This window comes from Phyllostomus discolor, chromosome 15, assembly GCF_004126475.2.
Source record: "Phyllostomus discolor isolate MPI-MPIP mPhyDis1 chromosome 15, mPhyDis1.pri.v3, whole genome shotgun sequence".
Lineage (NCBI taxonomy): Eukaryota > Metazoa > Chordata > Mammalia > Chiroptera > Phyllostomidae > Phyllostomus > Phyllostomus discolor.
Window position 1 is genome coordinate 20,405,910 of NC_040917.2, and position 12,245 is coordinate 20,418,154.

Here is a 12,245-nt window from a genome sequence, read left to right on the forward strand (position 1 = left end):
CATTTGACACTGTCCCCTCGCCGGATTTGAAAATGAGGAAGGATGAAGCAGAGACATGCATGGTTCTTGCGGCAACTGCAGTCTGCTGACCCCAGAATAAACCCCCTTCCCTGTGGAGGGCCTTTGGTTACCGGTCTGGCCCGAAACAAGCCCTGTCTCCTTCACACTGGCATCATTCCAGTGCACGATGTTACTGCTCACAGCAGTGCTCAGTAGTTGCTCAGTGCTGTGCTCTCGCACTGTTACACGATTCTCATGCATGTTCTTGAGTGCTTACTCGACTCTCACCATGCAGTTTGTCTGTACACACACACACACACACGTGTGCAGTTGATCTTTCCAACTAAACCGGAGCCTCTTGGAGAACAGAGATTGAGCCTCTTAAACCTCCCTGCCATTTTCAGTGCAGTAAGCAGAACGCCTTCCACGGGGGAAGTGCTCTGCATTGTGTGGGGAGTGGTGGGACACCGGGTGGAATGGAGGTGGGACCAGGAACTGACAGGGGGGAGATGACTGGGTGATCAGAGCCACCTGTCCTGCTTTCTGAGCTGTGGAAATCTCTGTGAGACAAGGGTGCGTGGGTAGTGGGCAGTGGGCAGTCCTGAAAGGTGAGGGAGACCCGGAGACTCTGAAGGCTGCAGAACTTTCAGTTACAGAACGGCGTTTCAGGCAGTTGGCTGTGCGGGCCACTGCGTAGCAGGGCTTCCCAGTCCTAGCTCCTGGCACTGGACTGATTGTTTCCGCTTCAGTGTTTCGAATGAGCCCCCCGTGTTTCTTTCACTCGTGTCAGAAAACCCGTTTATTTGTATGACTCTGATAATATTTTCAATTGGATGTTCCCAAGTATCCAATTTTGGGTGGACACCCAGTCTTTTGGTGTTGATGAGTTTTGCATAAATTGAACCTTCATTATACATTGATCAGCGGGAGTGTGGGCCTGAGTTTCGAAGTCCAGATCGGCGTTTGTGACGGAATAGGTGTAAAACCGAATGACTGGGACCATTCCAGTGTGTCGCTGTGTATCATTCCCTGACTGTCGTCGGGGCATCATAAATAGTAATGAAAGCAAATGTATGCTTATCGGGAAGAGTCAACAAACCCCGGGCACTGACTTGCTGACTGTGCTCGTCCCCCAGGCATCAAGGCCAGCTTCCGCACCAGGGCGCCTGAAGGTGTGATCGTCTTTGCTGCGTCCCCGGGCGGTCAGGAGGAGTATTTTGCACTGCAGTTGAAACGCGGGCGTCCTTATTTTCTTTTCGATCCTCAGGTAAAGGACTAATCGTAAGAGGTGAGATTTTTGAGAGTTTCCCAGGTGCCGGGTACTGAGGTAAGTGCTTATGTTTTCACGTTGCACCCTCCCCAGAAGTGGAGAGGTGAGTGCTGTTGCTGTCCCTGCTCTGGGAATGGAGAGAAAGAAACAACAGTGACGTGACTTGCCCACAGCTCAGACAGCCGAGTGGACTTGCAGAGCTCATGGTCTGACTCCCCACGGTTAATGCACGTAGGACACCTTACAATGAAGAGGAAAACTTGACACTTGAGTAGATCCACTTTTATTTTACTTGAGAACCAAAGTATGTCCCTGCTATTTTATTGATTAAATTTAGAGAATGAGGAAGGTGGGGGGAGTGAGATGCCACTTTGCTGTTCCACTTATTTGTGCATTCCTTGGTTGATTCTTGTATGTGCCCTGACTGAGGAGGGAGCCTGCAGCCTTGCCGTGTTGGGACACACTTTAACCAACTGAGCAACGTGTCCAGAGCAAGTTGTGTCTCTCTTTGCTCTCTCCCACTCTCTTCTCCCCTCCACTCTCCTTCCCTCCCTCCCTTTCTTCCCTCCTTCCCCCCATTCTTTACATTTTTTTTCATGTGCTCACCAGGAATTATGTATCTATCAGGCACTATCGTACTGAGTGTTACAGACAACACTAGTTTTAGAGTTAAATAGCACCGTGCCCCTATGAAACAATTTAAGTAGGATACAGTAAAATATATATATATATATATATATATTTAAATTATTCATGAGTGTTATGAAAGGAAAGTATGAGATGCTACGTACTATGGCAGCATAAAATAAAGGCGCTCTCTCTTCTGAGTTGTCAGTCTTCTCTAGACACATGATCTGTCACCGAGGTGCAGAACAAAGAAGAAACGTTGCTCGGGACAAGAGCAGGTGTCTCTGCGTGAAGGCACGCACCTGAGGGAGAGCAGAGAAGGGGAGTCCTGATGGGAGACGAGGGAAGTGCTGGAGTGAAGTTCCCAGGCAGAGCCCGAGGAAGACAAGGGCACGGCACGTTCAGCGCACCGGGGTGCGTCAGATGCGGCTGTAGAATAGAGAATCGAGAGGAAAAGTGGAAGGTTGGAAAGCCGGCTGGAGGGGAAGGCATTTAGATTTCTGGAAGCAAATGTGAGGATTTAGATTTTAACCGAGGGCAATGGAAGAGTTGTGTTCACGCCAGCTAAACCAGTGTTAGTGAGCACTGGACAGTGGACATTGCATTGCACCTGTAATTGAGAAATGGGTAAGACTGTTTAAAATAATTTTTCCATTCTGTTTTCTCAGGTTTTCCACTTAAACCTGATGATCTAAGTCATAAATTATACTTGCCAAGTAAATGTTTTATGTTGTACGGTAAAGCTAGCACACTTCCCCCTCTGTATTGAAGGGATCCTAGGCCAAGGGCTTGGGTGAGAATCCCAAGGTCAGATGCCCTGACGGCCCACTCACCTTGGAGAGGAAAGGTGGGTTCTGCTGCACCATCGGTGTTGGAGAGTCGTACCTGGTTCTGTGCAGGGGGCCTCAGGAGGCAGGCTGCATCCCTTCCACGTTAGGAAGCTGGGAGAGCCACCAATGGGCAGCTGGATAGACCACGGGAGAAAGGGTTCCTTCTGGGGTTTTACCAAGAGCCTGACCACTTCTGGCTGCCACACCGTAGGTCCTCGGGCCCAGTGAGTTCAGGGTGCCCCCTAGAATTTCAGCTTCTTAAGGGATGCCCGCAGGAGGGCAGTGAGCAAGCAGGAAAGAAGTAGCATCACACCTACACAGAAGCAGCAGCTGTCTAGGAGGCTAGGCAGATGGCAGATGAACACGAAACATAGCAATCCGCACACGGGAGTTGATTCAGTTACAGAGCTAGAAATGCTACTTTTCACTGGACAACTTTAGATTAATTGGGGGAGAGACACTGTGCTGACCCTCAAATTAGGTCAAAAAACATGAAAATAGGTAACGCTTCCACAGGATCTCTGTGTACCAACAGTATTCTGAGTCTCTCTATTCATAAATGCACACGCGCTTAAATGTCACAACTCTGTGAGATTGGTATTATTATCCCTACTATTCCTATTATATTCCTATTATTCCAACTTTACAGGTGAAAAAATCTGAGTCACAGTTAAATTAATTATCCCAAAGTCACACAGCTTCTTGGTGACCAAGCCGGGACTGAACCCCAGGCAAACCGGCCTCAAAGACCACGGTGTTAGCTCCAATACTGCAGTGCTTTTCAACATGGAAGGAAAATGCTTGTCGATATCCACAGATGCAGATAAAATACCATCCACGCACCCCATTGGAAGGAAATCCTTCAGCAACACTCCCAACCAAAAAGAACATTTAAAAAGAGCCTGAAATATAAAGAGGAGAGGCAGCAGTGAATAATAATCCCAGCAATATTTTCAACCTAAATATTTAATGACAAAGTAGAAATGGTTCACAGTGCCCAAGAATCTTTGAAATAGAAGAGATATACAGCAAAGGCAAAACTAAACAAAACTCTAATAATTATCTGGCACTAAAATGATGAAGTGCTGAAAGAGAGGAAGAGAAAATTGACTTAGAAGTTCCTAAAGGCACCAACCTGCAGTGGAGGGAGCCGGAGGGAGGTAGATCACATCCATATCTTGTTCTCACCAGGTAAGGAGCCAAAAATCTTTGACTTTAAGTGCTGGAAAAAAATAAATGACTAACAGAAAGAAAATGTTCTAAGAACATTCCAATTAACAAGATGCAAAAAGAGACTAAATGCCTAATTGTGACGATCGGCAAAAACCATGAAAAGAAGCAGCGCAATCAACGAGGAGAATGAGGAAGAGAAGGAGAAATCTGACTCGGCTCTTCCCTTCTGCACCCGTTCAGATATGGGGCTTTGGGGGACGAATCCAGGGGGAGAAAAACCTGAACCATGTAGCCACTTATTCGTAGGGCTTTTAAAGTTTGCAACAGTGGGTTCATGGTGACACTCTTATTTGATTCTCGAAGGAGCCACTGGAGGTAGATAGCGATGCCATCCCTGCTTTGGAGGAAGCGGCGCACCTGGGGTCACACCGTGACTCGGTGGTGATAGATAGAACCGGCATTGGCTTTAGTTCCTTTTGTGCAACGTGACTCCCTTAAACACCTGCAGTGCTCCGCACGGTGCTGGGCGGTTACATCCGGGGAGAACCCGGGAGGGAAGGGAACAGAGGGCCACCCCAGCCAGCCTCCCCCCTGGGCCTCCCTCCCCATCGGTGGAGTTCAGAGTCTCTGCTTATGTTGGGCAGGACAGGGGACAGTAGGCCCGGAGCAACCTGCCACGGTGGCTGCACACTGCCTCCCATGTGCAGGAGGTCGCGCTGTCACAAGCATCCTTCCCACTGTCTAATAGTACTCCAGGTGACCCACATGTCTAATAGTGCACTGGCCACCAGTCGTTCTCAGTATTTTATAACCTCCCCCCCATCCCTACACACACGCTTTGCACGTAGAGGGTGAACTCCTTCGCACGTCCAAAAACACGTTTCCACCAGGTCTGAAGCATGACTGCCATCTCTTCCAACTGTGTGGCTTCTCTTCCCAAAGGATGGGGCCCCCGAAGACCCTGCAGAAAAGGAAGGGGACGATGTTTAACAACGCTTTGCTCTGCTCAGCCACAGCCACGTCACTGGGACCCTGAGGGTGGCTGCTCTCTGGAGCGGGTCGCTGCCCTAGGGTGTAATCGAGAAAGTGGGATCAGTCACCTCCCACTGAGTGCTGGGGGCCATGGTGCTGCCTCTGCATCGACAGTGAGCTCGAGCTCCCCAGGGCTGGGTGCTTCCTCACCCCTCACTGCCACGGAGCGTACGCTCTAGTTCAGGTTAACTGGACATGTTCACTGCCTGATTCCCGAAGGCCACAGCCATTCTCAGACCAAGGATCGGTGAGACTGAGGAGTGGAAATCTGGGGCATATCCTTTCCTTGTTTGATCTCTTTCTGGGTGAGAACATGAACGCAGCTTCTTGTGAGAAGTTGGCGCTCCTCGTTGAAAGACGCTTATGTTTATTTTATGCCTCCCATTGACATGCAAATTACTTCTGTTTTAAATATTAAATGCTTTAGGGGCCACTCTAAGCCACTTTTCCTTCTTTGTGTCTAAGTGAGACAAGGTAATCTAATGAACATCCTATTATAGTCATCAGATAAATAGTTAGTTCATGAATGGGTATTTCTTATCAGACTGCACAGTCCAGTGAGGACAGTCTGTCTGTTTTGTCCTCAAATGTATTCTGGAGGCTTAGCACAGTCCTTGGACATAGTACATGCTCAGTAAAGAACTGTATGGATGGACTGGCCAACTTAGTGACTTAATGATTGCTGGTAAAATACTGCTCGTGACTGGAGGAAAGCACCCATTTTCTGGAATAACATTTCCAGCTCTTGGATGATTGTGTGACAGTTTAATTCTTATTTGTTTTACCAGTTTGTGAGACCCTCCAACTTTTATCAGTGTCTACTTGTAAATTACTGTTACTGAATCCATTCAAAATAATGAAATTTGGAGTTTTGAAAAGAGCATTTTGTAGGAATCTAAAGTTACTTTCTTGCATATAGTTTCAAAATAACTCAGTCATTGCATACTTCATTCTTTTTAAAACATCTTAATGAACATAAGGAATGAATGAATAACAGTGCAATCCTATATAGAGGCTTAGGTACACAAACTTACTTGATTTCCTTTCTGACTATCTGATGCATTCTATGAATAAATACTTAGGGGAAGGGAGAAAGATTCTTCATAATGTTTAAATTCCATGTGTGTTAACATATTATGGACTGAGTACTTGGAACCATTTTTCAAGAGTCACAGCAAAGAAAAATTACTGCAACTGTTAATTGTTACATATTTTAAAGTCTCTAGAAATTAGCTATCATCTTTCCATTCTTCAGCTGATTGATTCCAGTTTGAATTTACTTGATCAGGTGCTATTTTATTGACCAATAATGACTTGATTAGTGGTTCTCATTTAAATGTTTTATGCTCAGTGGCATTCACAGGAAACTCACATAACATTCTCATCTCCTGTAGAAGGAAGCTATGAAAGTGAAAGCTTCCCAACAATCCTGAACAGCATCTTTTAACGTGTTTGATATTTTCCAAATGAGTAGAAAAAACTGCCCGACATGGCACCAGAATTGATCCTACTATAATTCTCTTAACATGGGTGGGGGAAATAACCTTCAAAATAACGATGAAAGAATAACATGCTAAGTTCCTCTTAGCAGAAAGCACCTTTGGCGTGGTGAGGGTGCATGTTCTGTACTCGAATGTATCTCCAATAAATGTGATTTCTGATGTAGAGGACTATTAATGCTGCAGATTGTTGCCAAACATAATATGAAGAACCACTTACTCAGACACCTGATCTTTTAGAATGCGGCATCGTTTGTAACAATTTTAACGCTAACTAAGTACACTTTGATGAGACAGCATTTAATAAAATGCTCATTAATTTCATCATTAGCAAGGGTATGCTAAGAAGGAAGCCAGTTTCTTATGTCACGCCCAATTAGCATCCCGTGCTAGTAATCCCATTAGTATTGTTGAATTCGCTAATGGAGAGACTAATGGGCATGGTACCAGGGCACATTAATTGGGCACGACACCAGTTCTGGTTTTAATTATTAAACTACGATAATGAAATGTGTGTTTGTAAAATATTTAAATGTTGAAATAGGGCTGAAGAAAAATAAGGAACATGTGGAGGGAGGAAAGAGAGAGAGAAGGAAAGTCAGCGTATGACTATTCGGGGGCTAGAAAACGGACTCACCCAGTGGTCGTTTTTCCCCATCCGATCGAGCTGTCTGTAAAAGTTGGGGCATTGTCCATGAGCAAAGCAACCCATGCCCACCCCTGGGAAATTAGAAGCTGCTTTTTGGTGATATGAAATGCTGTATGTCACCCGCGTTGGCACCCTCTCTATGAGGCCTGACAGGAGCCAATTAAAAGCGTAGAGTGGATGTCTTATGTTGCTGATGCTGTTTGAGAGAAATCTAAAGAGAAATGTTTTAGATGGTACGATTGACATGGCACTATTTGTGATCTAAATCTTTAGCCATATTATATCAGGTCATGGTCAGTTTTCTCTTTTTTTTTTTAGATTTTATTTATTTATTTTTAGAGAGGGAAGGGAAAGAGAGAGAGAGAGAGAGAAATATCAATGTGTGGTTGCTGGGAGCCATGGCCTGCAACCCAGGCATGTGCCCTGACTGGGAATTGAACCAGCAATGCCTGGTTCACAGCCCACGCTCAATCCACTGAGCTACACCAGCCAGGGCTAGTTTTCTCTTTTTGAAAAATGTTATACCAAAATAAGTCGAGTTTTGGGAAACATTGCAAGTAATTAAGAAAATATTTTAATAATATTTTACCCAGTCTTATTTGGGGTTTTGAAAAATTGTCAGTGGTTGAAGTTCATGACTGCTAAGAAAATCAACTTTATTAAGAAAAAATGAAATAGTTTTTTTCTTTCCTTTAGAAGGCTTAGAATAATTTCCTGGTTGTTCTTTCTTTAGTAGCAGTAGTGTTAAATGATGATGGTAACAAAGTGGAAATGTCTTGTGCTCAGTCTTGTTTTACTCATTCACACTAAAAGGAATAGCATTGTGTTCATCCTAACATACTGAAAAAGTGTTCGTTTGGCTGCAGTGTGCTGAGATAGAAAGTTCTTTTTTTTTCTTTTTTTACTTTCACTTCCTTTTTGAGAATCTCTATTCCCGATATCTGCCATTTCCTAGTATCCACTTAGGAACTCACTTTTAACTGGGACGCTGTTATCTTAGGCAAAAGTATAATTGTGAGATCTCAGACTATGAAGCATTGAGCACAAAGTTTAACCACAACACTTAACAGTCGGTTTTCGAATAAGGGGCTAATTTTCAATGCCACTGCATTCCCCATTAGTCGTGTAATGTAGGCGAGAAAAACGAGCTTGCCGGGCATTTCCCTGTCTTAAAAACTCTATTGGTTGAGTAGTAGTTTATTAGTTTCAAATTCTTGTTTTTCATGTACCTGACAAATATAAATTTAAAAATAGAAATTTAAAAATAGAAACTGTATTATGTTTCTGATGAATATAGGTCATCAGAATGCAAGTGTGGGACAGGGAGAGCAATGGTGGGGTTGGGACCACTGTCACTAAAACAATAAAAAAGATTATATTCAACATCAAGAAAATGCAGGCGTGCTGATGAGAAATTCTTATTCCAAAGAGGAGTTCTTTTCAGATTTGAGCACAGCGGTCATCACAGACGCACATCCCAGATAAGCCTGATGGTGATGGAAATCCACTTTACTTCTGGGTTCTGTTTGCAACATTCCTGCACCAGGCTCCTGTTAGGATTTATGTGTCTGTATGTTTGTATAAATGTATATTCATGCGTTTATTCATTTGCTCCTTCACTCCCTTCAGGGCTCGTCAGTGGAAGTGACCACAACCAATGACGATGGCAAACAATACAATGATGGCAAATGGCATGACGTCATCGCTATCCGGCATCAGGCTGTCGGCCAAATCACCCTGGACGGGCAGTACACTGGTATGGACTTCCTTGGTAGATAACGATGATTCTGTTGATGGGCTGATGGTGCCATACTCTTCTGTTATCTATATTTTTATGCCTGTTCTTTCCCCTTCTTTTCCACTCAACTGCATCCAATTGCTGTTGAGTTTACCTTTGGCTGCTCCTACAATGAAGTCAGGCAACCATAGGCTCATCCGTATAGGGCATTTCTGTAAAGCAAAGATAAGACGAAGTCATCAGTAGCAATTCTGTATCTTGAACAGTTCTTTACAACCTGAAAGGGCGTGAGCTTAGGTTTTCTGTTGTTACTTTGGACTTCCGGAAGACAGATAAAACAAAGCAGTTATTATATGCATTTCAGAGATGAGGAAACTGGGGCTCAGAAAAGGTAACTGATTGCTCCCAATTTGGTGGGCAGCATCCTTGGGGGACAGGCATACCCTGTCTCTGCAAATCCAAGGTGAGTATCCTCTCTGCCCTACCCTGTCAGCGCCATGCAATTATAAAGCAGTTACAGGCCCTGTATGAGGATGCAGGCTTTTATTAATTTATTCAGGAAATATGGAATTGTGATGAACACGTACTATGTACCAGGCATTGCTCTAGGAATTCTGGACACAAAGAGAAAAACCCTACAATTTAGGTGGGAGAGGGGCAGGAGACAACATAAATAACTATTGAATAATCAGTTGTGTGCCGAGAATAATAGAGTCAGAGGAGAGGGAAAGGGGTGAATGTGTGTGTGTGCTGCGGGAGATGCGTTGAGTTTATAAAAGACGGTCAGAGACGCCCTCTCTGATAAGATGGTGCCCGAGCAGAGACCTAAAGGGGGTGAGGGGGTGAACCAGCAAAGTGTTCAGCAAAGGGATGTGTTGAGCCAGGTAAACAGCGGGCACCAGGGACCCCAGGTGAGACCATACCACATGGGGTGTGTCCCGGACCAACAGGAGGCCACTGTAGGGAATGGGGGCAAAGAGTTGGTGGCAGCCTGTGACACCAGAGAGACCATTAGAACTGTGTGAGGTGAGGCTTTGTGGACTTTTTGCTGGAAAGAGGAAGCCTTTGGAGAATCCTGAGAGAGGAGTGACAGGAAACGACTTCTTTCTTTGAAAGTAACTCTCTGGCCGCTCTGGTGAGAACACCTTTTATGGGAATAAGGCTAGAAGCATGGAGACATGTGAATAGGCTCTTGTGATCATTTTTAAATAATTCAGGCAAAAGAAATGATGGTTTCTTTTAACACGTAAGTCATTTGGATATGAAGAGGGATGTGGAGATATTCTAAATGTTACATTAGGAAGAGGTGATTGTGGTAGAACAGGCAAACTCCCACCTGTGGGCCAATTCAAGCTCTAACACACTTTTATAAAGTTTTATTGAAACACAGCTTAATCTATTTATTACATATTGTCTCTGGCTGCTTGGGGCTCTATGGTCTGCAAAGCCTAAAATATATACCAGTTAGCCCTTCACAGAAAGACCTTGCCAACCCCTACTGTAGAGCATGGCGCTAGGTTTGGGGTCAGGGCCACCGGAAGAAAGTCGCTGCCGTAATGGAGATGCACAAGACACAGGGACAAGCAGATTGGGGGAAAGGCGTTTGGAGTTCAGTTTGAACAGTTAAGTCTTAGGTCTCCATGAGGCGTCCCAGTAGTGACATCAGCAAGTTGCTGAACACACAAGTCTGAGTTCGGGGGGAGAGATTTGCAGACTAGAGATGCAAATCAGAGTTGTTGGCTGAGATGGAATTTGGAGTCGAGCGACCAGATAGATAGTCACAGGGCTGACCACAGTGGTTTGTGCTCTGAGAAGAACATTTCCACTCCTGAAAGAAGAATGGAGTCAGATAGTAATCTTCACAGGTTTGCATTTTGGTGTAACAGAGTCAGGGACCCAGGCCTGCCCTGGGCTCTGTCCCTGGTGGTCTGCACAGGTGCCCTGCTGTCGATTTACCCTCTGGAGGATGTAGGACATCGTCGTAGGTGGTACAAGAGATCAGAGAAGGGGGAGCCCTGGGTCACCCCAACATCGAGATGTTGGGGCCAATGAGGGAGAGCCCGTGGAGAAAATTAACCAGGGCAGATGCTAAGGTAAGAAAAGGACCAAGAAAGTGATGTCCCAAAAGCCCGGTGAGGAGTTCACTCACTTGGTAAACGACTAGAAAAGATAACCCTGCTGACATTGGACTTGCCTTCTGCGCCTCCCTAGGTTCCTCTGGGCCCCGGAACGGCAGCACGATCATTGGCGACAACACAGGCGTGTTTGTGGGGGGCCTGCCGAGGGGCTACGCCATCCGGAGGAGGCATCCCGGTGAGTCTGGGAAAGTTCTAGAATGCATAGGTCATCCCCAATATTTAGAATAGAGTCGAATGACATTGCCTGAAAGTAGGAGTGATCGTGTTATTTTCTGTCTCACGCTGTATTCCTCTCCCATATCCCTATGTCCCAATTTTCCCTTAGGCCTCCCCTTTTCTAAAGGAACCTTGGATTCATTGAACATCTCAGCCACCAGTCCTTCATATGTAAAAGTTTATTAAACTTTTGCTTACATGAATTACGGTATTTTAGCAGTGTGTGTCAGTTTGGTTTGGAGGTTTTTAAGTTGAACATAAAACCACACAGAACTGGAGAGCCGTGAGCTTGATTGTCAGCTTAAATCAGGTGAAGAATGTTTGCTGCGTGCGGACTGGACTGTGTCAAAGGCAGTAACTAACTAACTCAGTCCCAAGATATCTGTGGGTGAATCACACGGGGCCTTTGCCATGGCAGAAGGTGCGGATGTATCAACAGATGATTCCAGCCTTATGCCACAAGTGCTATCACTGGGGCAGAGACAAAGGCATTGCTGTATTTCAGGGCAATGCAACAAAAACTGTGAAGCTAATAAAACTAACCTGAGTGAAATTAACCTTGGGCAGAAAAACATCACCCTCCCTACATGTGACAGCAAAGTATTGATTGACTTGTATAACACACATTTATTATGATGAGGGAACTAAACTGTAAACGGTAGATTTAATAGAAACACTTCCTTCAAACGTTACTTTTAAAACATGATAGCACATTTATTTTTAAGACCAGTGGCAGGTGAAATGTCCTTGTTAGGTCAAAAGGCATTATTCGCCCTGGCTGGTGTGGCTCAGTGGATTGAGTGCCAGCCTATGAACTAAAGGGTCGCTGGTTCGATTCCCAGTCAGGGCACATGCCTGGGTTGTGGGCCAGGTCCCCAGTAGGGGGAGTATGAGAGGCAACCACACATTGATGTTTCGCTCCCTCTCTTTCTCTCTGCCTTCCTCTCTCCCTAGAAATAAATAAAAATCTTTTTTTTAACAAAGGCATTATTCTTGCTAGTATTATGAAACCAGCTTTTATTTTGCCTTAATATCTGCTTCTGTATATATGATGGGTCGGAACCAGGGCTAAA

At 45.0% G+C, this 12,245-nt stretch overlaps 1 protein-coding gene across 1 annotated transcript in view; it reads left to right on the forward strand.

Moving 5' to 3' along the window:
• The window catches only part of USH2A (usherin), a 511,215-nt gene that overhangs the window by 196,672 nt on the left and 302,298 nt on the right, over nucleotides 1–12,245 (forward strand). The window contains exons 22-24 of the mRNA XM_028531335.2: nucleotides 1,137–1,267; nucleotides 8,710–8,836; nucleotides 11,030–11,131. Coding sequence (XP_028387136.2) covers nucleotides 1,137–1,267; nucleotides 8,710–8,836; nucleotides 11,030–11,131 — 360 coding nt within the window. The remainder of the gene's footprint in view (nucleotides 1–1,136; nucleotides 1,268–8,709; nucleotides 8,837–11,029; nucleotides 11,132–12,245) is intronic.